The following is a 21,953-nucleotide window of genomic DNA, read 5'->3' on the forward strand; positions in this document are numbered from 1 at the left end:
TGGGGTAGTGAGTTTGAGATTCATAATTCAAGACAAAAATAAAAGTGAACTATATAAATCAGATTTTTTTAAGTCCCGACTGTATCCTGGCATGTGATGGGGGTGGTGGGTTATAAGATTTATCAACATCACAGTGCATCAAACTTATTAATAAACCAGCTTTCTGTATAACAAGTAAAAGAAAGGTTCAAAAAATTGGGAGCACAAAAGGCACGGCATAGCTGTGGTTTCAGGTCCAAGCTTGGTGTCCTCTATATATAATGTATTATATTTTTCAAAAACTCTTTATTAGGAAAGCTATACCAGACGCATAATCACTATACAATGATTAAACATTACCTTTACAATTTATAATCACTGAAATTACAGAATAAATATATGCACATTTCTTTTGAATCTTTGTGTGTGAGAGAAAACATTAAAAGTGCTTCCTACAAAGCTGTTAGTGATATATACCCAGTTGCTTTTTTTTTTAATATTATATATATATTTATATATATATAAGAAAGTGCAGATGGTCTCCAAAAACTCTTGGCATCAGGATGAAGTGTCACAAAGAGGGTGCTCATCCCTAGGTATGTGCCTCTGGCTGTTAAACCAGGCCTCCACTTCATTAGGATACAACCTAGAATATGACCTTTCCCAGGGTGGTAGGCGAGAGCTGTACACTAGGGGTGAAGGGAAGGTGAAGCTATGAAGAGGAGAGGAATGGATCAAACCCGAAATAATTAGATAGTGTTAAAAGGGAATGGGGTGTGTATGTTTGTGTGTGTTTTGTGTGTGTGTGTGTGTGTGTGCGCGCGTGTGTATCCATGTGCAGGTTTATACGTCTGCATGTATGTGTACCTGTACCAGAAGGAAGAGGCTGCAGGTTTAGGGACCTAATGGTGTGCAGCGATTGGTGATTTGCATGTGGGTATGTGTGTGACAGAAAAAAGAGTGGGTGAGAACATTCAAGCAAGACCCGCCCCCTCCCTCCCCGTCTTGCAGTTTCCAGGCATGCAGCAAACTGCATTGTTAATACATGTACAGAATCTGTGCCATGATGGGAAGAGGAAAGAAAGCCACAAATGTCAATTTGTTTTCCCCCCTCCCTGTCAAACGAAACTACAACTAAAAAAAATTACTGAAAATAAAAAGACACGTTGAATTTTACTTAATTAGGATCAATACAACGATCCCCAATATACCTTATACATGGCACAGTCAAAGTCTCAAGTTTCAGTATAAAAAAATAATGATAACATTTGCTGGCAAAAGTCTGCGAAGGCACTTCATTGATTAATGATCTGAGTATGGCCCTTCCTCCAAATCACATCTGAGAGGGGAGAGCATACATCTGTATTTTCTAGTTATCATGCGGTTTCAGTCCTGTTCAGGGCAGGGAAGTTTGTGAGAATGGAGTTATTGGGACAAGTGTAAAGGGAGCAAGGGGTATTTCTTTTATTTTCCTTTTCTTTTGAAAAAAAAAGCACTAATTTATTTTTCTTTTTTCGTTAGAACCTGTATGTTGTCTTCTCCAGGACTTCGAGGTAATCCGGCTTGGTTTGAAGTTTGGCCCTTAACTCGAGGTAATCACTTTTTTGGGTTTGGTGGTCTGTGAAGCCCTTTCCAGCCGAGAAGAGAAGGGTTTCTTTGAGCCTGGCGTCCTGCTGTAAGTCTGGATATTGCATGCCAGGAGGGTGGACGTGCAGTTCCTTTAATTTGGGCACTGTGCCATAGAGACAATCCACGAATCCCACTGTGCAGGGGGCTGGCTGTGGCCTCTCTCGGTCTAGGAGCATACTTCCACCGCCACAGCCTCCCCCAGGAGGAAACAGCACCACCCCACCATTCTTCTCATGGTGGCGGAACCCAGCCAAGTCTCCCCCAGTTCCCGCAACTACCCCAGAAACCCCACCAACTGCTGGGTGGTGAGGGTGAGGGTGATGATGATTCACCGTCACTATGGTGTTGAGCTGGGAGCTGGACACTGCCAGGGCCCACTCCTTTTCTTTTTCCAGCAAGGTCCGGTAGTTGCTGTGGTTCTCCTTGGGTGTCTCCGCAAACTGCTCACTTCCTAGGAGAACCTCACCTACTCCTGGTGGCTGTGTCCCAGGACCCCCTCGTTCTGCACTCCCTGACTCCTGGACTGATGAAACAGCCACCTCCTCCTCCTCACGAGGCTTATAGATGGGGTTGTTGCACATTTGGGTCACTGGGTGGGGGATGTACTCATATACGTGGCCCACAGGAGGGGCCTTCTCTGGGGACGAAATAGTCGCTCGGCCCCCACCTCCACTTCCACCTCCACCACCCCCACCATCCTCAAACAGCCGGTGGCATTGCATCTGGATGCCGGTAAGGTCCACCCCTTCTTGTCGCTTGCTCCTAAAGGGCAGCTTCTTCCGGCGCCGTCGGAGCACGTAGGCAAAGAGGCCTGCAGCAACAAAGACTGCTGAAAAGAAAAGAACCAGCAGGCTGAGAATCAACACAGAAAGTGGCACAGGGCCCCCAGGGGGAGAGAACTCATAAGGTGATGCACTCGTTGGCCCCCCAGCAAGGTGAGACTCTCCAGGCTGGGCTGGGGATGCTCCAGCTGGTGGGACGTGCAGCATCTCTGGGCAGAGAACTTCCAGCTCAATGGTGCGCACATCGCGGTGGGTGAGGTTCTCAGGGCTCCTGCAAAGCACATCACCCACCACGCTGACTGAGCTGATGGTTTCAATCCACTGTTTGAAGGGGACCAGGTCACAGGTACAGTCCCAAGGATTCTCATTGAGGTCTATCTGGACAATGGCATTCAAGTGTTCTAGGACGCCAGCCACAGGAAGGTAGAGGAAGTAGTTCTTTCTCAGGTTGAGCCGGGCCAGGGATGTGCCTGCAAAGGCATCTGTCGGGAGGGTCCTCAGCAAGTTATTGTTGAGGAATAGCAGCTTCAAGTTGGGCATGAGGCTGAAGGCTGCAGGCTGGATTTCTCGGATGACATTGAACTCAAAGTACAAGTAGTGCAAACTCTGTAGTCCTCGGAACATGCCTGGTGTCAGCTTCTCAATATCGTTGCCATTGAGAAAGAGGCTCTTTAGGTTGGGCAGGTTGATGAAGGCCCCATCCTGGACATAAGAAATACGATTGTTCCCCAGATGCAAGAGATCCAAGGAGGAGAAATTCCAAAAATCAGAACGGTATATTTTCTGAATCAGATTGCTACTCAGGTAAAGTTTCTTGGCATTCAATGGCCTTGGAAGAAGTTCAGAAATGTTATTAAATCCTCGCTCTTTGCAGTTGACAGTCAAGCCAAGGTCGTTGATGTGCAAATTACAGGTACACCCAGTAGGACATATAATGGGAATGGGTGGTCTGGTCTGGTAAGGAGCAATGGGAGGTTGGTTTGGACCAGGGTATAAAGCTTGGGATGTAGAGGGTGGCCTTGGTGTTCGGGGCTGTTTGGTGGGCTTGGGCTGTTTATTTGAGGACTTGTATTCAACAGAAGAAGCAGTGAAATGGACAGAGGACAACATTGAGGAAGGCTTAGTCGGCCATGCATTCTCCTTGCTTGATGACAAGTGGGGAATCCCCAAACTAGCCTCCACCTCAGAGTCAGACAACAAGGGGCAGAGTTCTGTCTTCCTGATTTCTCGGAGATCCTTTCCATGGAAATGGAAGGGGGTCTCACAGGTGATGTCTCCCACCAGGGCGGTGTAAGGAATGCGTTCCAGCCAACTCTTTAGCTGCACAATCTCACATGTACAGTTCCAGGGATTTTCTTCCAGCTGGAGCTCCATCAGGCTTCTGCCAATGTGGTCTAGCATTCCTCGGTAAAAAAGAACCTTTAACCTATTTCCACGTAGGTCCAGATGGGTTAAGGAGACAGCCTTAAATAAATTGGTCGGAAGCATGGGGATGAGATTGTCATTTAAAATCAGAACTCTCAATTTACTTAGGTTCCGAAATGCCCCACTCTCAATACGTTTAATGACATTGTAATCTGCCTGCAGATATTCCAGACTTTCCAAGCCAAGGAAGGTGTCATTTCTGAAGATGTCTAGTTTGTTCTCATGTAGATATAACCTCTTTAAGATCTTAAGACCATTGAAAGCTCCTGATTGAATGTCCTGCAATGCATTGTTCCCAAGGTTAATGGACACAGCGTTATTCAAATGAAGAAAACTGTTGGTGTACAATTTCCTCATTGAATTCCTTTGCAGATACAGTTTAAAAGGTCTTGACCAGAACTCAGTAATCTGACTAATATTTGTAAATCCTTTACTGTCACAATGTATATGAAAGAGGCTTTCTTTAACTTCACAGTAGCATGGATCAAAACAGGGCTCATCTATTTCCTCTGAGTCCTCTATCAGGGGAATCGGGGTAGTCCATCCTAGAGCAATTGTGCTTAGAAGAATTATCCACAACATCCTCCCTCTGTGAAGCATCTCAGCTATGGAAGATTTCATCGTTCGTAGTTGATTACAAAACTGCAACAGAAATAAAGATGCAGATTTTAGCCTTTACTCACTCGTATGCACTATTCTAACTGACTCCTACATTTGGAGCTTTTTAAGAGTAATACAAAACTTTAGTAATTGTCAAACGGGCACTCGAAATGATCTATCAACCTGCTTAATATGTCCCGTATTTAAACTTGGGTGACTCTGAAATATTGTGCCATGCAATGCATTTTTCCTGAACCAAGCCATACTTGGTAAAGAGCATATCATACAAACAACAGCAGCCTTCATTGCCTCCTATAGCAATCAAGGGACTGGTATACAGGGATGTCTTTTAGATATAGGCAGATTCAGTAATAATGGCAGTAATTTGGCCATTACACCTGTTTACCTGTTAAAATTCGCCTTGATTTCAGAGGTGCCCATTATAGAACTGATTGGGATTCTGACAGGAAATAAGTATTCTTTAAACTATAGGCTTCTACTCATAAAAAGCCATGGCATACCACAAATTTATTAGATTAGAGTGTGATGAAGTATGAGCTCATTGCCCACTATCAGATGTTGAGATGTATACGATGTTGGGTATCTCTGGAAAACTTAAGATTTCTCTTCAGAGATGATCACAGTGTACTTAATTATAGTGTATGCTCAGTATCACATTATCCCCCCACCTTATTTTGCCCACGCACAGATTTTTAACATCTCCTTTAATTAAATAATTTTTACACAAGTGTATCATTTGGCTATTTAAACCCTTTAGGAGTGATTAGCCTTTCTGAAGAAAGGCCCATGCAGTCATCAGAGTTAGAGAGAATGACAGCTAAAGGATGCTGAGCCTGGGAGTGTCTGTATTAAAACACTTGCAGAGCTTAGTTTGGAATGTGTATCTGTGCCTTCAATATCAGCTGAGGAGTCCTGTGAAAAGCTGGACGGGCAGGTGGCTGGTTAGAAGACAGTTGGGTAGTTAAAGGCAAGAAAGGGTGAAAACCTCAATTCTTACCTGCTGATAATTGATCTATCACATGAAATACATTTCAAAGAAAGACATCATTCTTTTCCAATCAGAAGAAACAAATAATGTGTACTATTCTAATAATACAGAGCCTTCCTCCATGGCTCTCTTTCCTTGCCTTATATCATCAATATATGGAAATGCGTACCTAAATAAATTATATTAATGCAGTTTTATTAGATTGCCCTTTCTGAGTCACTGAAATATCAAATTGGAATAATTATTTTTAATCAAAAATAAACCCGAATTTTTAGCATATATTTTCTCTCCACACATAAGATACATACATTAAGGAAATATTTTGCCAACCCTTCGAAAACACAATGATACAATTTACAGGGAGAGTGAAAAGAATAAATCTTCACATTCAACTTGCATATAATGTACACAGCTGTAAGGAAAGGAAGACCCATGAGAAAGCAAAGAGAAATCTGCCTCAGGCATGCAATACTCAATTTTTAGAAACAATTAAATGAAAAAAAAGAGAGAGAGAGACAGAAAGCAGATGAGGCTACATTGCAGTATCAGTTAGTCTTCCCTGTCTCCCTTATAAAATATTAAAATCTACTTAAGTTATTTCTTCACCAATTTAAAATGTTTTTCTTGTGTCTGAGGTCCCTGAGATTTAGGTAGGAAAGGCTCCAGATGTCTTTGACTTACCTATTTTGCAGGAGGTTTTTTTTTTTTTTAAGTATTTAACATTGGAAGGAAAAAAAAAAAAAAGCTTGAGTTTAAGGATTCTCTCTCTCTCCCTCCCTTCCTTTTGCTGAAGCTGAAGCAAAGGGGGATAGAGGGGGTGGGTGGGGGAGACGAAGAGAAAAAATACAAGCAGCAAGCTTGAGACGTGCTGGGAATGCAATGGGCCTTTCAATGGGCTTCTTTAGAATGCAGAACTGCCGCTTGGCACACTCAATAGAGGAGGGAGGAGAAGGGGCTGCTGCAGGCTTCCAGCTTCGCTGCCGCCGCCGCCGCCGCCGCCGCCGCCGCCGCCGCCGCTGCCGCCGTGGCTGCTCTCGCTGGGTACCGGCAGCACATCATTGGGCACTGGGAGGAAGGGCGGGAGGGAGGCAGGCAGGAAGGCAGGCTCAATCTCAGTGCAGAATCTCGGACTTCTTTTGTGCTGGCTTTTTTTTTTTTTTTTAAATATGTGCTGTAACCCTGGATCCGGCTTTCCACGTCACGAAAATGAGCTCCAAGAAGGGGAACGCGCTTAGCTTGGGTCGGGAGCGAGCACTACGAAGCCCTGACTAGAGAGAGAGAGAGAGAGAGAGAGAGAGAGTGTGTGTGTGTTTAAGGGGCAAGAAAAGAAGTGAAGGGATCAACTTAACAAATTGTCAAAATAAGAAACACGGAAGCAGAAGCCAACCTAAAGGAAACATTCCTTTGGTGGGGAAGGTGGAGGGGGAGGGGTGTGGGCATTTTTTTCCCTTTAAAAAAAAAATACTGTTTTTAACTCTCAAGGAAATCATCTGACTGGTTTGCTCTTCTGGTTTCCAAAGCTCCTCTCTCTGGTGTAGACTGGTTGAAAAGTAAGATTATCCTTTGGAATTATCCTTTTCATAGCACAGACATTCCCCTTCCAAAGGTGGGGATAAAGGGAAATTCAGGTCCCCAGAGAAGAGCTGGATCTAGCTGATTCTGCTTAGGTGTCCCGAATAAGAGCTCAGGCAGCCTGAGGGACTTGCACTGAGTGTCTCCTGCATTTTGCTTCGATCTCTTTGCACCAGGAATCCTTTTGTTGTGCTGCAGCTCAAAGCCTTCGATTTCCCCTGGATTCAACAGCCATGTGTTTGCTTCCACCTTTTTAAAAACAGAGACAAGCCAACGCAGACCACTTGGTAACAATGGCACATTTCACTTTCTTCCACTGGGAAAGACCTCGCGGGGATAGGGGGCAGCATTTCAGGATATATATATATATATATATATATATATATATATATATATATATTTCTGCCCCCCCTCGGCCCTCCTCATTCCTCACTCCTCCCTGCCTCCCCCCCCCCCACATGCTGTTTTTGGTCCAAATGTTTCTCCATGATATTTTGGGGAAGAGGAAGGTAGGGAGTCGTGAGGGTGGGGGTGATTGAGCGAAGACTTTGCAGTGAAGAGGGGCCACCAGATCACACGAACCTTCTAAGAAGGCTCAACTGACGGTTCTACAGTCCTACCTGCTGGGAGGAAATTCAGCTTAGTGGGGAAACTGGAGAGAGGGAAGTGTGCAGCAAGCGTGTCTAGTTAGCGGGAACTGTAATGGCATCGATTGCCCTGTGTCCTCCCCCCCCCCCACCCCCCCAGCTCCTGGGGAAGGGACTTTCTGGCCGCTAAAGAATTGGATTGAACCTCAACTGCCCAAGGACTCAAAGTTAGCGGGTAGAGATGGCTTTCTCTTAAAGCGCTTTTTACAAAACCAAACTTTAAGGAAAAACCACACAACTCATGTTATCAGTTCTCCCCATTTTAAATATATGTCAGTCACTTAATGCAAGAAAACATTCCTTAAGAGTCAGTCATTAGGAGATTCCCATGATATTTTGCATTTAAAATGACCGCACAAGTGTCCACCGCTCCAGAGTAGCTAAGATTGGAAACCACGATCACAGACTTAGTAAGCAGGCAGGCAAGATTCTCTAACACTATATGTACACGCTTAATATTCCAGACCCACCCTATTTCTCATGTCCCCGCCGAACAGACCATCACCGACAGCCTGAGCTCAGAACCAGAGCGATCCCATCTCCTTCACCAGCTGCCAACCTACCCCCTCCTCCGCCTCACACACCACCTTTGGTACCCAACGTGCAGAGGCGGTGACTGTTTCACGGATCATATCGGAACCCATGATGCGATGAAATCGATGGGTAACAACAGGGAGGCTTCCCTGAGCCTCTCGATGATGGTAAATGACCATCTCTGCAATCGTCCTCCGTGCCCTCCTTAACTACATCCCCTCAAGTTCTTGGTCTGGTCCATGTCCTAAAGGCTATTTCACCCCTTCCCTTTCCTTTATCTCCGTATAGCGTGTCTGAGTGATAGGAAGAGCCCCAAAAGTTAGAGGATGAAGGGCCCTGAAGCCCGTTGTCGCCCGTTTCCTGCTGGGAGCGCCGGGCATCATTTGTCCACGGGGAGGACAAGAAGCCCTTTCTCCCCACTGTGTCCCCTTCTTCTCTCCCCCTCCCCTTTGCCCGATCTCCGAGCCCACTAATCTCTCCATATCTAAGATTAAATATTCCAATATGGAAGCAAAACGATCTCTCCTAGAACAAATAATTAAAATGCTGCATCATTCATTTTCTGAAGAGGTCTGAGCCTTCTACAGATCCTTTTCTAATCTGCTGTCTCCAGGCAAAACGCACAATGGGTATGTTTAGAAATGGAAAATGATTAAAACCCCAAGCCGTTTTCCTTCTTTTACCGCACGAGCGAGCGACCCACTGGGGGAGGGGCCCTTCGCTCCGCCACTTGGCCTATTTGTTGGAGTTACTTACAATTTCCTCCCCCAGGAAAGGGTCTGGGGGTATGTGAGTCTCCAGCACCTTCCCTTCTATCTTTGTCCTTACAACTAAATGATCCAGTTCAAAAATGCAACAAACCCCTAGCACCTGTGAACGAACAGCAGCCACCGAGGCCAAACTCTGTTCTATAATGCACATCCTGCAAGCGAGAAATCCTGGTCTCAATTAGGCAAAGTAGGAAAGGATGGCGGCGAATACCTATCCGCGCCGAGCGCTCTAGATCTCCGAGATGAGCTCCGAGGGGCTTCCCAGCGGGAGGTGCAAACTCTCTGGGCGGCTGAATTGTATCCATTATGCCGTAGGCTTGCAGTTCCTCTCCCTCCGTCCACCAACTTTCAGAAAGGCCACCAAATCACGCTTGTAATCCTTTTAAATGTTTCCACCTTTGAGACTCGAAGGGAAATGGTCGCTGCATACCAATGGGAGAGCCGGGCGCTCACCTAGCGCGACGAGACCAGTGACAGGGAGCTCACGATCACAGTTCTGTGTACCCTCGATGGGAGGCAGGCAGCGCGAGTGTCCTAGGACTGGGTTCTCTCACTTAAAATCTCGGTACTCTCGGTTCAGCGTCGAGCTTCGTGGTCCCCGAGAGTCCTGGCTAGGTCTCTGGGTTTTATTTATTTATTTTTCTTTCTTTCTCTTTCTGGCTTCCTGAAAGGTTGTCACTCAGTGCAATCCCTGCCCAAGGCCTCCTTGAATCTGGGGAGATGGGACTAGCCCTTGCCTTCTCCCGGTGTCTTTGCTCTTGACCCTTTGGGTAGGTGGGAGTGGGGGTGGGTGGTGTGTAGATGAGAGAAGGGGTTGGGGAGGGGAGGGAAGGAGGCAGGAAGGGGGCGACTAGATCCCAGATCCCAGCATTGGCCAGACGGCGAAGCGCGGGGGGGTGGGGGGGTGGGGGGGCGGGGGTAGAGAGAAAAAGAGGATACAAATACAACGGTATGGCTGTACACACCAAATTCGACTTCGACTGGGGCGGGGGGAAATCTCCGGCAAAGCACGAAGGTGAAGCGATCCAGCGGGCAGAGAGTGAGCCCCCCTGACAGCTCACCATTCAAGCACCCTCACATCTCGAGCGGGAGAGGGTGGGAGGCGGGGAAGGGGACCGCGGAACGTTTCAGGCCAAGGAGACGCTCGCGGCAGCGGCATCTTTTAAGACTGACCTGCTTTAAAAGTGCCACTTTAATGGCTTAGGAAATAACTAAAATCGGATCACACGTTACTCACCAACGTCTGCACCTAAACTGGGAGCTCCAGGTCGGGTTTTAGGAGGCAATATAGGAAACGCCAAGCTGGAACCCGAATGCAAATCCATCAGCTGCTGCCCCCAAATCGCGCACAGAGGGAGAGGCGCTCGGGAGCCCCCAGATCAGCCCATCGCGGGAGCCTCCGCCAGCTTGTCCCCCCTCCCCCCCCGCACCCCCGGCCCCTCCTCCGCGCCAACTGTGTAAATCAGCCGCCGCAGTCCTCTCGCCGCGCATCGCAGGCAAATCCCTGCTTAGGAAGCAAGGAAGCAAGTGATCTCTCTTCTCTCTCTCTCTCCTCTCTCTCTGTCTCATGCTCTCTCTCATTCTCTCTCTCCTCTCATCCCCCCCTCCCCCTTTATCGGTCACAATCTGGCAGCTCTACAAAGAGAAACCTTGTAAAATTGAGTGGCAGGAAGTCAGCATTCTGTGTCTGTGGATTGATTTTAACTTTTATTTGCAAATGAGGGGTGGCTGTTTGGAAAATTACAGCCCAGGCCCGAAGGGGTTCGGGCGGGGTCATCAAATTAAGAGCATCTGAGCTGTGTTGATGGGCGGTATCGCTAAACGCCTCGTAGAAGCTGTTTCCAAGTGATTTGCGGTGCCCCCCCCCCCTCCCCGCTTCATGATACATAGGTGACATTTTGGAAGTACACATATTTTTCTCATCTGTTTACACTTGCTAAGAGGGAGGAAATAAAACTAGGGTGAGGGGCGGTGTGGGGGGCATCTGCTGGGGAGATGCTGGGTACCATTTCGTGACCAAGTAAATGAGGACACTTGAGCAATTATCGCACCTATGTGAGAGTATTATTACAACATTATATACCCACTGGAGGCGACCATTACCCCCACTGCAGTCATACTAATGCAGTCATTTAATGCTCCATTCAGTCTGCAGTGTAAACCAACGCAGATCTGTTTAATAGATTCTTCTCATCAGCGACTGTGTTGGAGAGAGGGCAATCTTCCACTAACTTCAAACTGAATAGAAAGTAGTCCCAGGAATCATCTTCGTATCTCTTGCCATCCCTAACTGAAGTGAATGGAACAAAATTATCCAAGACAAGCCAAGTTGTGTAGCTAGTTTATAATTGTAGACATAAACTACCTCGACCCTGTTTTTAAAAGCTCTCAAAGGAGCTAACTCAACCCGGGCAAAGAGTACTCTCTTTCATATGTGGAAATCTTTGAGAAACAGGCCTGGAGGTATGATTTTAGCCTTGATTTAATGGATTCACTATACACTATATTATGCCATTGTTACTCTATCTTATATGTGTATTATACCACAAGTCTAGTGTCTGTATTGCCTCCATTAAAAGAGAGAAGATGATGGAACTGGTCAGAGTGGAAACCAGGGGCCTGTGGAATTTCTTTGGATTTTACACATATATTAGCCAAAGTCAGTATGGCAACTGTGTTTGTTGGTTGTGCATAGAGTGAATTTAGATGTCCTTTTTAACATAGTGTTTCAATTTGTTCTCCACAATAGTGTTAAGACTTTTTAGATTAGTAGGGTATCTCCTAGGGACCTAGAAAGTGGCAAAAACAACATGATATCAAAACCTATACTTTTAAATATAGTTTTTCAGATCTGCTGGCCCAGAGTTGAATCCATCCTCAGTACTTTCTTGGATAGTAAGTGCGTCTGTGTGGATTTTATATATGTGGAGACATGGATAAGAGAAGAACACTTGTTTGGGGTTTTTCACTTACTAGTTCTGTAAAATTGAGTTTTAACGAGATATATCCAGGAAAGGTTGTGAAAAAGGTCATCCCTATAACAAATCAGTCTGATTTAGGAGAAATGAGCTACATCAGTAGGCTGATGAGTCATAAAGATGTTTCTGGCCGTTTCAGGTGGTTGCTCAATTTGAGGAGAATCACTCCTGAGCACACCATATTCTATGTGGGCAAGTGTGAAATCACACACATGCCCCTGAGCCTCAAGGCTGGAGGCTATTAGAGTAACCCTGAAAGAAGTCATTCCTGAAATAGCTGAATCTCTTTAACTTTTTGGAGCTTTTTTTAAATTTCATTTGATTTTCAATGTTATTTGTTGATCAAAGAACATTGAATGTGTTAATAGATTAACTCTGAGCAGATGTTGGTTATGGTCTGTTGGTACTGGGGAGCTACAGAAGATTGAATAGCTAGAACGGTGCAGAGTTAAAAGTGAGTGCTTCCAACACAAATATTTCAGGTCAGATAAAAATGTTGTGGGCTAAATGATTGTGACGGGTCTTTGAGTGATTCTTTGTTGTGATTTTTTAGTGCATTTTGCAAAGGTATTTATTTACATGTCCATAGTTTTATTTTAATCAATTTATATTGTGAAAAGGAAGAACTGTTATGAAAATACTGTGTTCTTTATATGTGATGCATAAAGGATGAAAGGAAAATGTAGAAATAACATTCAGAATGTAATTAAATATGGTTATATTGCTGATTTGACATACGTATTTTTAGTTCCAAGGACAACAGTATTTCTCAATTTCCTTTGAACTGTTCTGTCATTTTCCAAAGAGAGACAGTGGTATTAAAATGAATAAAGTAGGGGCGCCTGGGTGGCTCAGTCAGTTAAGCATCTGACTCTTGATTTCATCTCGTGGTTTGTGGGTTCAAGCCTCACAACGGGCTCTGGGTTAGCAGTGAAGAGCCTGCTTGGGATTCTTTCCCTCTCTTTCTCTACCCTCCCCTCCCCTCTCTCTCTCTTTCAAAAATAAATAAATAAACTTTTAAAAAATAGAAAAATAAAATGAATACAATAGTTACATTTTTTCTTATCTAGTATATATTTTACTCCCTCTGATTTAAATAAAATAAATACATTTTGAAAGATTTAATACTAATTTAAGTAATAGTAGAGAGCTCCTTTTATTATGGAACATTCACCCAAGAAAGTTCTAAACTCTGCAGTAATTTATGATTATGTATGGCATACCTAAATCATCTATATATCGTATTCATCTGTGTTTGCACAAGCATTCATGAAGCCTGTCTCTCTCCCTCTCTCTCCCTCCCTCTCTCTCTCTCTCTCTTTTTGTTTGTTCCAAATAGTTTTCAGGCCAACAAACTACATGCTTGATAATTATCAAAAAACCAATTGTTTCTTCATTTGAGCAACTTTTGATACCAGTTTTGAAACAATTGAAAACACAATTACTCACACAATACAATTTTGCAAATGAAAATTTAGCCTATAAAAATTAAGCAGATAAAAATATGATAAAACAGAAATTAAATGTTAGTGTTTATTGCAAGAATTCAAAGGATTAAGCAATACAGACTGAAGGTTATATACTTACATAAATGTTTCCTTTTGTAAATCTTCCTCTAGCTCCACAGTAGAAACATGTTTGAAAGATTTTATATTTTGCATAAGTTCCAAAGCTATCGATAACTTTGTTTTCTTGAAAACATCTTGTAAAATTTAGTGAATCAACATATTTGTGATACCTGCATTATCATTATAATTGACAAGCTATAAATATAGAGAAGTAGTTACAAGGTATTCAATTAGACATTGATCTTTTCTATTTTGTTTCACTAAAACATTTAGAAGCACTTTGTAAACTCCCAACCTAATGAAAATTTAGGTTATCTTTGAAGTAAACGTGTGTTTTAATCTCAAAGATTAAGTGGACTATTTTAGAACTCCCAGAGTTTATCTAATATGAACAAAGCCTCCAAATTTTTTGTAGTCTGGATTAAGCATGGAAAGTTATTGTTCCCTTCATAAGTGATTTTCTAAAATTATTTGGAATTAATTGATTGTAGATGTTAAGATTAAAACTACTGAGAAAAAAATCTTGAAAGATCAAGATAAGAGGAAATTAATCAAATATATTTGTTGAAATGAATTAAACTATTGAATAATACATCAGGAAATAATGAATAGATATTATATGTAGTGGAAAGAGGTAAATCACATAAGTTTTAGTAGTGAAAGGAGTTTTCTTCTTTTAATATATGATGAGAAAAGGGAATGAAAATAATTTTATAACATTATAGAATCTCAGAATTAAGAGGGACTTGAAAGGTTATCTAGTCTGACCAATTATGTGATATTCAAATCCCAATTTCACTGTTCTTTGCCAAATTGCTATTCAGACTATGATTTTTTTTTTAATTTTTTTTTCAACGTTTATTTATTTTTGGGACAGAGAGAGACAGAGCATGAACGGGGGAGGGGCAGAGAGAGAGGGAGACACAGAATCGGAACCAGGCTCCAGGCTCTGAGCCATCAGCCCAGAGCCCACGCGGGGCTCGAACTCACGGACCACGAGATCGTGACCTGGCTGAAGCCGGAAGCTTAACCGACCGCGCCACCCAGGCGCCCCAGACTATGATTTAATATTGCCTGTGATGTGGAGCTTGGTACATTTCAGGGCAGCTGATTTTGTTTTGGGACAAATCTAATTGGTAGAACAAATTTGAGACAAACTTAAAAAAATATATTTTCTTTTACTTCCCATTAAGTAGTCTTATTTGCTTACAAATCTAAGGTAATGAACTTCCTACTTATTCCAATTAGGTTTATTTTCATGCAAACGGAGAAACTTACCTGCCAGGTAGAAATGTAGAAACAGTCTTCAAGAGATGAGCCAGGGCTTGGGTGCCTGGGTAGCTCAGTCAGTTAAACGACTGACTCTTGAGTTTGGCTTAGGTCATGATCTCATAGGTCATGAGATGGAGTCCCCTGCCTCATTAGGCTCCACTCTGGGTGTGGAGCCTGCTTGATATTCTCTCTCTCTCTCTCTCTCTCTCTCTCTCTCTCTCTCTCTCAAACAAAAAGAAATAAGTGAGAGCTAGAAAAGGACTCATTTAAATTGAGAAGATAATTGAAACTATAGAATTTGTGGTAACTACCCTAAAGTGAAAAAATGTTAATATTATAGTGCTTGAAAGTTACTTATGAAATATTTAAAATAATTTAGATAGTTTTCATGTAAATCCCTTTGGAACCACATTTGAAGTTGTATATGTGTCCTCTTAATCTACTAATTTAAAGTTAACTACAGCATCGTAAGAGGAATAGTATTGGCATCAGCTAAAGAGGCCAGAAAGCCTAAACAATACCCATAGATATTTATAAGTCAAATCAAATTTCCCCTGGTCTTTGAATTTTTGAAAGCTATTTGAGAACATGAATATGAAATGAATATTTTTAAATGAGGCTGATTTCAATATAAAACCTTATGAAAAATTCTTTCTTACCAAGTATGGGACAAGATAAAAGCTTAATATGATTGTATGCTGGAATTCACAGATAATGGAAATATTATGTACAACTTTGCATTTTAAGAATAGAACAAAAATGTTATGAAACACTGAATATATATCTGAATGTTAACAATTCTTAAGGTGACTTAAATCCAAAGAAGTAAAGTTTCTTTGAATTTGGCTGTCTCATCTGTATCACTCTGCTGAATTACTTAGGATATAGCTTCTTTTAGTTTTAATGTTCTATCTAAATCTCCTTGCACATTTCTGTGTTGTTAATTACTGTTTAGTGACTCTAATATCTCTAACTCTGTCTTTTGAGTATTGAAATTGATGTTGTCTATGTATTTTCACACAGGAAAATATCTGATTCTATGGGTGCCAATCCTTTCCCTTTCATATCCAACAAAATACTCTTTTTTCACAGGTGAATGGTCTGAATTTTATTTTCTCTAATAGTACTGTTTTTTTAAGAATTTGGTGAGTGGGGAAATATTTATTACAAATGTTACATTTAACAAATATTTTAAATAAGAAGAATAATGTGATTTAATAAACATATGTGGAACAGCTAAGATGCCATTCACTGCTTTTTAATGACAGCAAAAATTATCAAATAATGTGGAACCTATAATGCTATTAATTCACCCTCATCCAAAAGATATAAAATACTTTCTAGAGAGTGTCACCAAAAATATAAATAAAAGATAAAGAATATTTGCATATTTGGGCATGTATTTTAATGTACCCTTGTTATTTTTAAAGGATAGTCTGACCTAAAACTTTTTTAAAATTTCTTGTATTAGTTACATAGGTTCATTGACAGTGGCGTGGTGAAATGTTTCATGTGATTAAGACAGTGACAGTGTGTTTGCTAACTTCCCTCACCTGCCCATTAAAACACTCTATGGTTTATTTTGTGACATTTTATTAGAAATGCCATAAAAAAGTAGCCAAAATATGTTTACACATCTAAAAAATGTTACATATATGAGTGTGTGTGTGTGTATGGGTGTGGGTTGGGAGGATATAACATTTAAAAATAATGGGTTCTTTATAAAATCTTTGTTTTGTTTCTAAAATTGTTTTGTCTCTAATAGGGGAAGCAACAGAGTTTCAAAGACTCAAAATGTAACAAAATAGTCATCCATAAGATATAAAAGTTTCATCATATTTATTTTATTGATATTGGATGAGAATATTCATTGAGTTAGAAACTCTTGAAACATTTATGTCACAAAAGATCAGATGGATTATCTTTGGGAGCTGACCTTTTTTTCTATGGGTTTAAGCCAACACCCTGGAAAAATAATTATGTTCAACAATTTAGTAGTCTGACATCAACTCCCCAATGTGCAAGCACTTTCTATCATTTATAAAAAAGTAACATGTGTTTTTAAAATTCTACTACCGTTTAGCTCTTATGCCAAAGTACATAAAAAGCCAAAATACCCAAGTCTTGAATATGTTTAACGTTCATTAGAGTCTTTGGCAATCCAGTTTAAGAAAAGGGGGTATTTTTTTTAAAAGGCTTTGCAGTGTTATCTCACGGAAATTCAAGTACTGAAACAAGTACAGCCAGACCTCATGGGGAACATAATTGGAAATTAGGCCACACTTTGTATCTCTCAGGGTCCACATGGTCTCCCTGTTCCCTCCCTCACTTCCCATCTGTTCTCCACAGCAGCAAGAATGATTCTTAAAAACGTAAGGCTGCTATTATCTTTTAGTAACCCTCTAGTGGCTTCCCATCTCTCTGGGCCAAAGCTAGCATTCTGACCCAGGTTCACAAGCCCAGTGGGATCTTTTTGCTCACTCCATTTCTGACCTCATACCCCATCATTTGGTTTGTTGCTCCCACTCCACCAGGCATACTCCCCCTGCCCGTTGCTATTCCTTTGATTCACCAAGCACATACCTATTTCAGAGTCTTTGCATCCGCTGTGCACTCTGTCCGGCAAACCCTTTCCACAGTTATCAGCACGGCTGGCTGGCAACTGCAGTGCATTCAGGTTTCTGTTCCAAGAACACACCATCAAACATGCACTGCTGACCATGGCTGCCCCAAGTAGCAGTTCCCCCATTGCTTTTAAACTTCATGGCGTGCTTTATTTTTTATTCCCACAGTTTTCTCTCCTCATGAAATATAATTTATATGCTCATGCATTTTTACCGTCTATCTCCCACTACCAGAATAAGTTTCATGAGAACAGGCGCTTTGTTTTATTCATTGCAGTATTGCTGGCACCTAGAACAGTACCCTGTGCATAATAGGAACTCTATACAAATGTATTAGAGGAATTAAATGAGTGAATGTTCTCTCTAATCTCTACTTCTTTTTGAGTCTGCACCATTTTTTTTTCCTTCTGCTAAGCTGCTTTCTCTGCATCAGCTAGCATACAGCTCATAATTGCTACATGGCCTTTCAGCTGCAGGATTCTCCACCAACTGGCAACTTCTGTCTTTTACTTTAGTTCAAATTCCTGAACATTTAATATAACAGGCTTATTTTTTTTTTCCAGTAGGGCCACATAGACCATAAGTTTCTGGTCAGTCTCTGAATGTATTCTTTTTGCTCAGATGTATTCCTCGTCCAGTAAGGCTGGGCCAGTTCAGAGCATGGATGATTCAGTGTGAGGGGCTGTGGACAGGCTTCCAGGTGACACAAACATGTCTAGTCCACAAAGCCATTGCAGCCATGCTGGCTCTATGCTCTTCATTGTCCCAATTCCTGCCTGACCAAGAGCCTGACATCACTCTTTAATTCATTGTACCAACCTTCTGCTTCCGTGTTCTTCCTGATGAAATGACTTGTCTATATTTTCCTCATTATATTTCTTTGTTAGATATAACTATGCAGCTGTAAAACTCCTATAATAAATATATCCATGTCTCTGCCTTGATCCCAAAGGGGACAAAATGTCCTTGCACTTCCATTCTCCCCAAGCTGTTCCACTTAAGCTTTTGCATGGTAAGCAAAAAATCTCTTGTGTCTTTATAGAGATCCCATTGTGGACACAACCTAAGGTGATCCCCAATGTGTCACATCCTTGCATAATCTCATCTTCATAGTTTAGTGTGGGTGGAGCCTGTAACTTTTTTTACCCAATAGAAAATGGCAAAGGTTAAGGGATTTTGCAGATGTAGAATCCCAAATCGGTGATTTTGAGTTAGCTGGAAGGGAGATTGTTCTGGGTCAGCCTGACTTAATTAGGTGCACATCCTTAAAAGACAGACTAGTGTCCTCCCTAAAATGAAGACACTTTCTCCTGGTGAACTTGAAGAATCCAAGGCAATGAATTCTTCCAACAGCCTAGTTGAATTTAGAAACACATTCTTCCCCAACCAAGTCTCCAGATAAGAATACAGCCCAGTGTCTCTGGGATGGGTATGCTGCTGGTTGGGCTGAACCTTCTTGGTGGCTGAGCAGGCTTGGTTCTTGTCTGGGCAGCTGCCATTATCTGCAGCATGGGTGGGAATGGGAACAGGAGGGGGCCAGCAATGACTCAGGGAGTAGATGCTTGGCAGGGCCTATGGTTTCAGCAGTGCCAATTCAGCCATGGCCCCAGTCGAGGTGGGAGATTCCATCCCTTCAGTGGAGGTTTTAGGAGGGGAGGCTAGGAACAAACTGAACCTGGCAGAGCTGTTCAGGAGCATGAAGGGGGTGCTGTTTGGAATCCCTGAGGCCTTTACCCCCGAATGTTCCAAGACCCACCTGCTAGGGTTTGTGGAGCCAGCTGAGGCTTTGAAGGCCAAGGGGTCCAGGTAGTAGCATGTCAAGTTTTAATGATGTCTTTGTGACTGAAAAGTGAGGATGAGCTCACAACTTTGGAGACAAGGTTAGGCTCTTGTCTGACCCCACAGGGGCCTTTGGAAAGGAGATGGATTTGCTACTAGATAATTCATTGGTGTCTGTCTTTGGAAAACACCAGCTTAAGAGGTTTTCCATGGTAGAAGAGGATGACATAGTGAAGTCCCTGCATGTGGAGCCAGATGGTATAGGCTGCACTTGCAGCCTGGCCCCTAACATCATCTTGCAGCTCTGAAGCCCTGGCCTCAGACATGCTCCTTGTAACCTTTTATATTTTACCTACCCAGGCCTAGATGAAGGGCCCCAGTCAAACTGCAACAGGGGCCACCCAGTAGGAATCTTGGCCAAATTTCTGCAATAAACATTTCTGGTTCACATTAAAACAAACAGCCCAATTGATACCGAGATTGTCACTTTGTGAGACTGAGCAGAGGACTCATCTAAGTCATGCCTGGATTACTGACCTATAGGAATTGTGAGACAATAAGTGTGCTTTGTTTTAAGCTACAAAGATTGTGGTAATTTGCTATAGCAATAGAACACATACATAGATTCTTCATCCTAGTTCACAGTAAAAGACAAATATTTAGAGTCCCCATGTTATTTTAGTTCTTTAGTCCTATGTAGGTCTTTGACTTGGACTATTTTTGCTTTCTTTGAGTTTTACATGCTAAATTGTGAAAATAGAAATAATTTGCTTCTTTGTTATACTCTTATTTGGGGATTTATACTTTTATTTTTTTTAATTTTTTTTTCATGTTTTATTTATTTTTGAGACAGAGAGAGACAGAGCATGAGCAGGGGAGGGGCAGAGAGAGAGAGGGAGACACAGAATCCAAAGCAGGCTCCAGGCTCTGAGCTGTTAGCACAGAGCCCGACGCGGGGCTCGAACTCACAAACCACGAGATCATGACCTGAGCCGAAGTCGGACGCTTAACCAACTGAGCCACCCAGGCGCCCCAGATTTACACTTTTAAAAAATATTTTTTCTTGTTTCAATGTCTTAAGGCTAATTTTAGACCCTCTTTCATGGGACAACACATGGCCATGATGCTTCTTCTCCTTGCCCCAGCCACCTAATCATCTCTTTTGCATGTAGCATCAACTCCTATGATTTTCCGCCTTTTATTCTGATCAGCATAGAAACAGTATCTTTGGCTATAAAGTTTACATGTCTACCCTTCTCATTAATGTCTCACTTTTTTTCATGTTTATACATGTGAATATTTTTCATTCAAATCATTCTATAAATTCTGGTGAGTTTTTATGTAAAGAATGATTTTGTAAGGTCAAAACATTTGTGGTGGGGAGCTTTATCCCCTAATTTATCTGTTACATCTAAATGTTCACGTATCACATTTTACTTTGTAAAAGTTGGACATATCTGTGTTTGGTCAGTGTTTAATTTGTTATTATATGTAAGTTTCCAAATGTTATTTATTCTGCTTGTAATCTTAAACTGTGTATTTGAGCATGTTGCCTTTCTAAGAAGTTCAATATAACCCTAACCATAGTGCAACATATAAGTCATATAATTTAGGAATCAGTTGACACGTATGTTTTCATATTCCATAGTGCTAGGAGTTGAGGGTATAGAGACATAAAGAGTTACCATTCTTTTTAATCCTTTCAGCACATACGTTTTCACACATTTTACAAACTCACAAAAAATATAGTTTGAGTATTTGATACATACTGTCTCTATTTAAAAAAAATCTTACTTTTCTTTAGAATATAATGGTGTATGTTGAAAAGCTGATATATTTGTGTATCAAACACATAGAAATAAACATTTGAGATGAAATATTGATGAAATAATTTTTCTATGTTTATCCTGTCAGAATTTCCCAAACACTGATTTGAAATTGAAGTGATTAAGAATTTTTGTTTCCCAAAAGGGCCCCACATAATATCATCAAGCTCTGGTCCATATTTGTCTGGAAAAATGTACGATCGCAATAAATGGATCCCTTATTAAATAGTTTCAAAGTCAAATTTTAATTTTAAAGACAAGATGACATCCCAAATCTTGATGCATGATGGACATAGGAGTGAGGTAGAGTGGGGGATGGGAATAGCAATCATGTTCATTTTGATCTGTCGGGAATAACGAAACACTCAATAATCACATTTCTAAATGCATATCACAATAGATAAGCCTTTAAGTGCTCTAGTCAATTAATTAATTAAGCTTGTATCTCATTCAGGTATACAAATTATCCTCTTTAAGGGAAAGAAGCTTAGGGAGGTATTTAGTGGGAAATTAATTTGAGGAGCTTTTGTTGAAATGTTTAAGTCCTATGAACACTTTATCAAATGAACTATAATCGAAACTGTTTTTTCTTGTTATCATACTCAAGTCAGTGTAATGCACTGATAAGGAACACACTAAACATTTCCAGAGGTAATGTGTGTAATTTTTAAAAAAGCAGAGCATGTTTAACACACTGGCATTGTATTAGTTCAGAGGCATAGATTTCTCTTTTGGAAAGCTGTGTTTTTGTTAAATATCGAAATCATAGAAACTTCTGATAGTAGCCAGTGTTAATTATCTTCATTTGAGTTGAGTCAAAAAGAAATAAGATTAATTTGTCATCTCGTTATTTGTACATAAATGAGATCACAGTTTTTACCGTATTGTGAAGAATGAAAGAAATAGAACATTTTATGACGATTTCTTGCATTTTTGTCTTATATATGTGTATATATATA

At 41.6% G+C, this 21,953-nt stretch overlaps 1 protein-coding gene and 1 pseudogene across 1 annotated transcript; one reads left to right on the plus strand and one right to left on the minus strand.

The window, feature by feature from the left end:
* Window positions 1-1,496: 1,496 nt before the first annotated feature.
* On the minus strand, window positions 1,497-4,436 carry SLITRK3 (SLIT and NTRK like family member 3). Its single transcript, XM_047875472.1, has one exon. It carries the CDS (start codon window positions 4,434-4,436, stop codon window positions 1,497-1,499), a length of 2,940 nt encoding a protein of 979 aa, XP_047731428.1.
* A 14,535-nt stretch (window positions 4,437-18,971) lies between these two features.
* Window positions 18,972-19,476, plus strand: LOC125175146 (peroxiredoxin-5, mitochondrial-like; annotated as a pseudogene).
* Window positions 19,477-21,953: the final 2,477 nt, after the last annotated feature.

Source organism: Prionailurus viverrinus, chromosome C2 (genome assembly GCF_022837055.1).
Source record: "Prionailurus viverrinus isolate Anna chromosome C2, UM_Priviv_1.0, whole genome shotgun sequence".
NCBI lineage: Eukaryota > Metazoa > Chordata > Mammalia > Carnivora > Felidae > Prionailurus > Prionailurus viverrinus.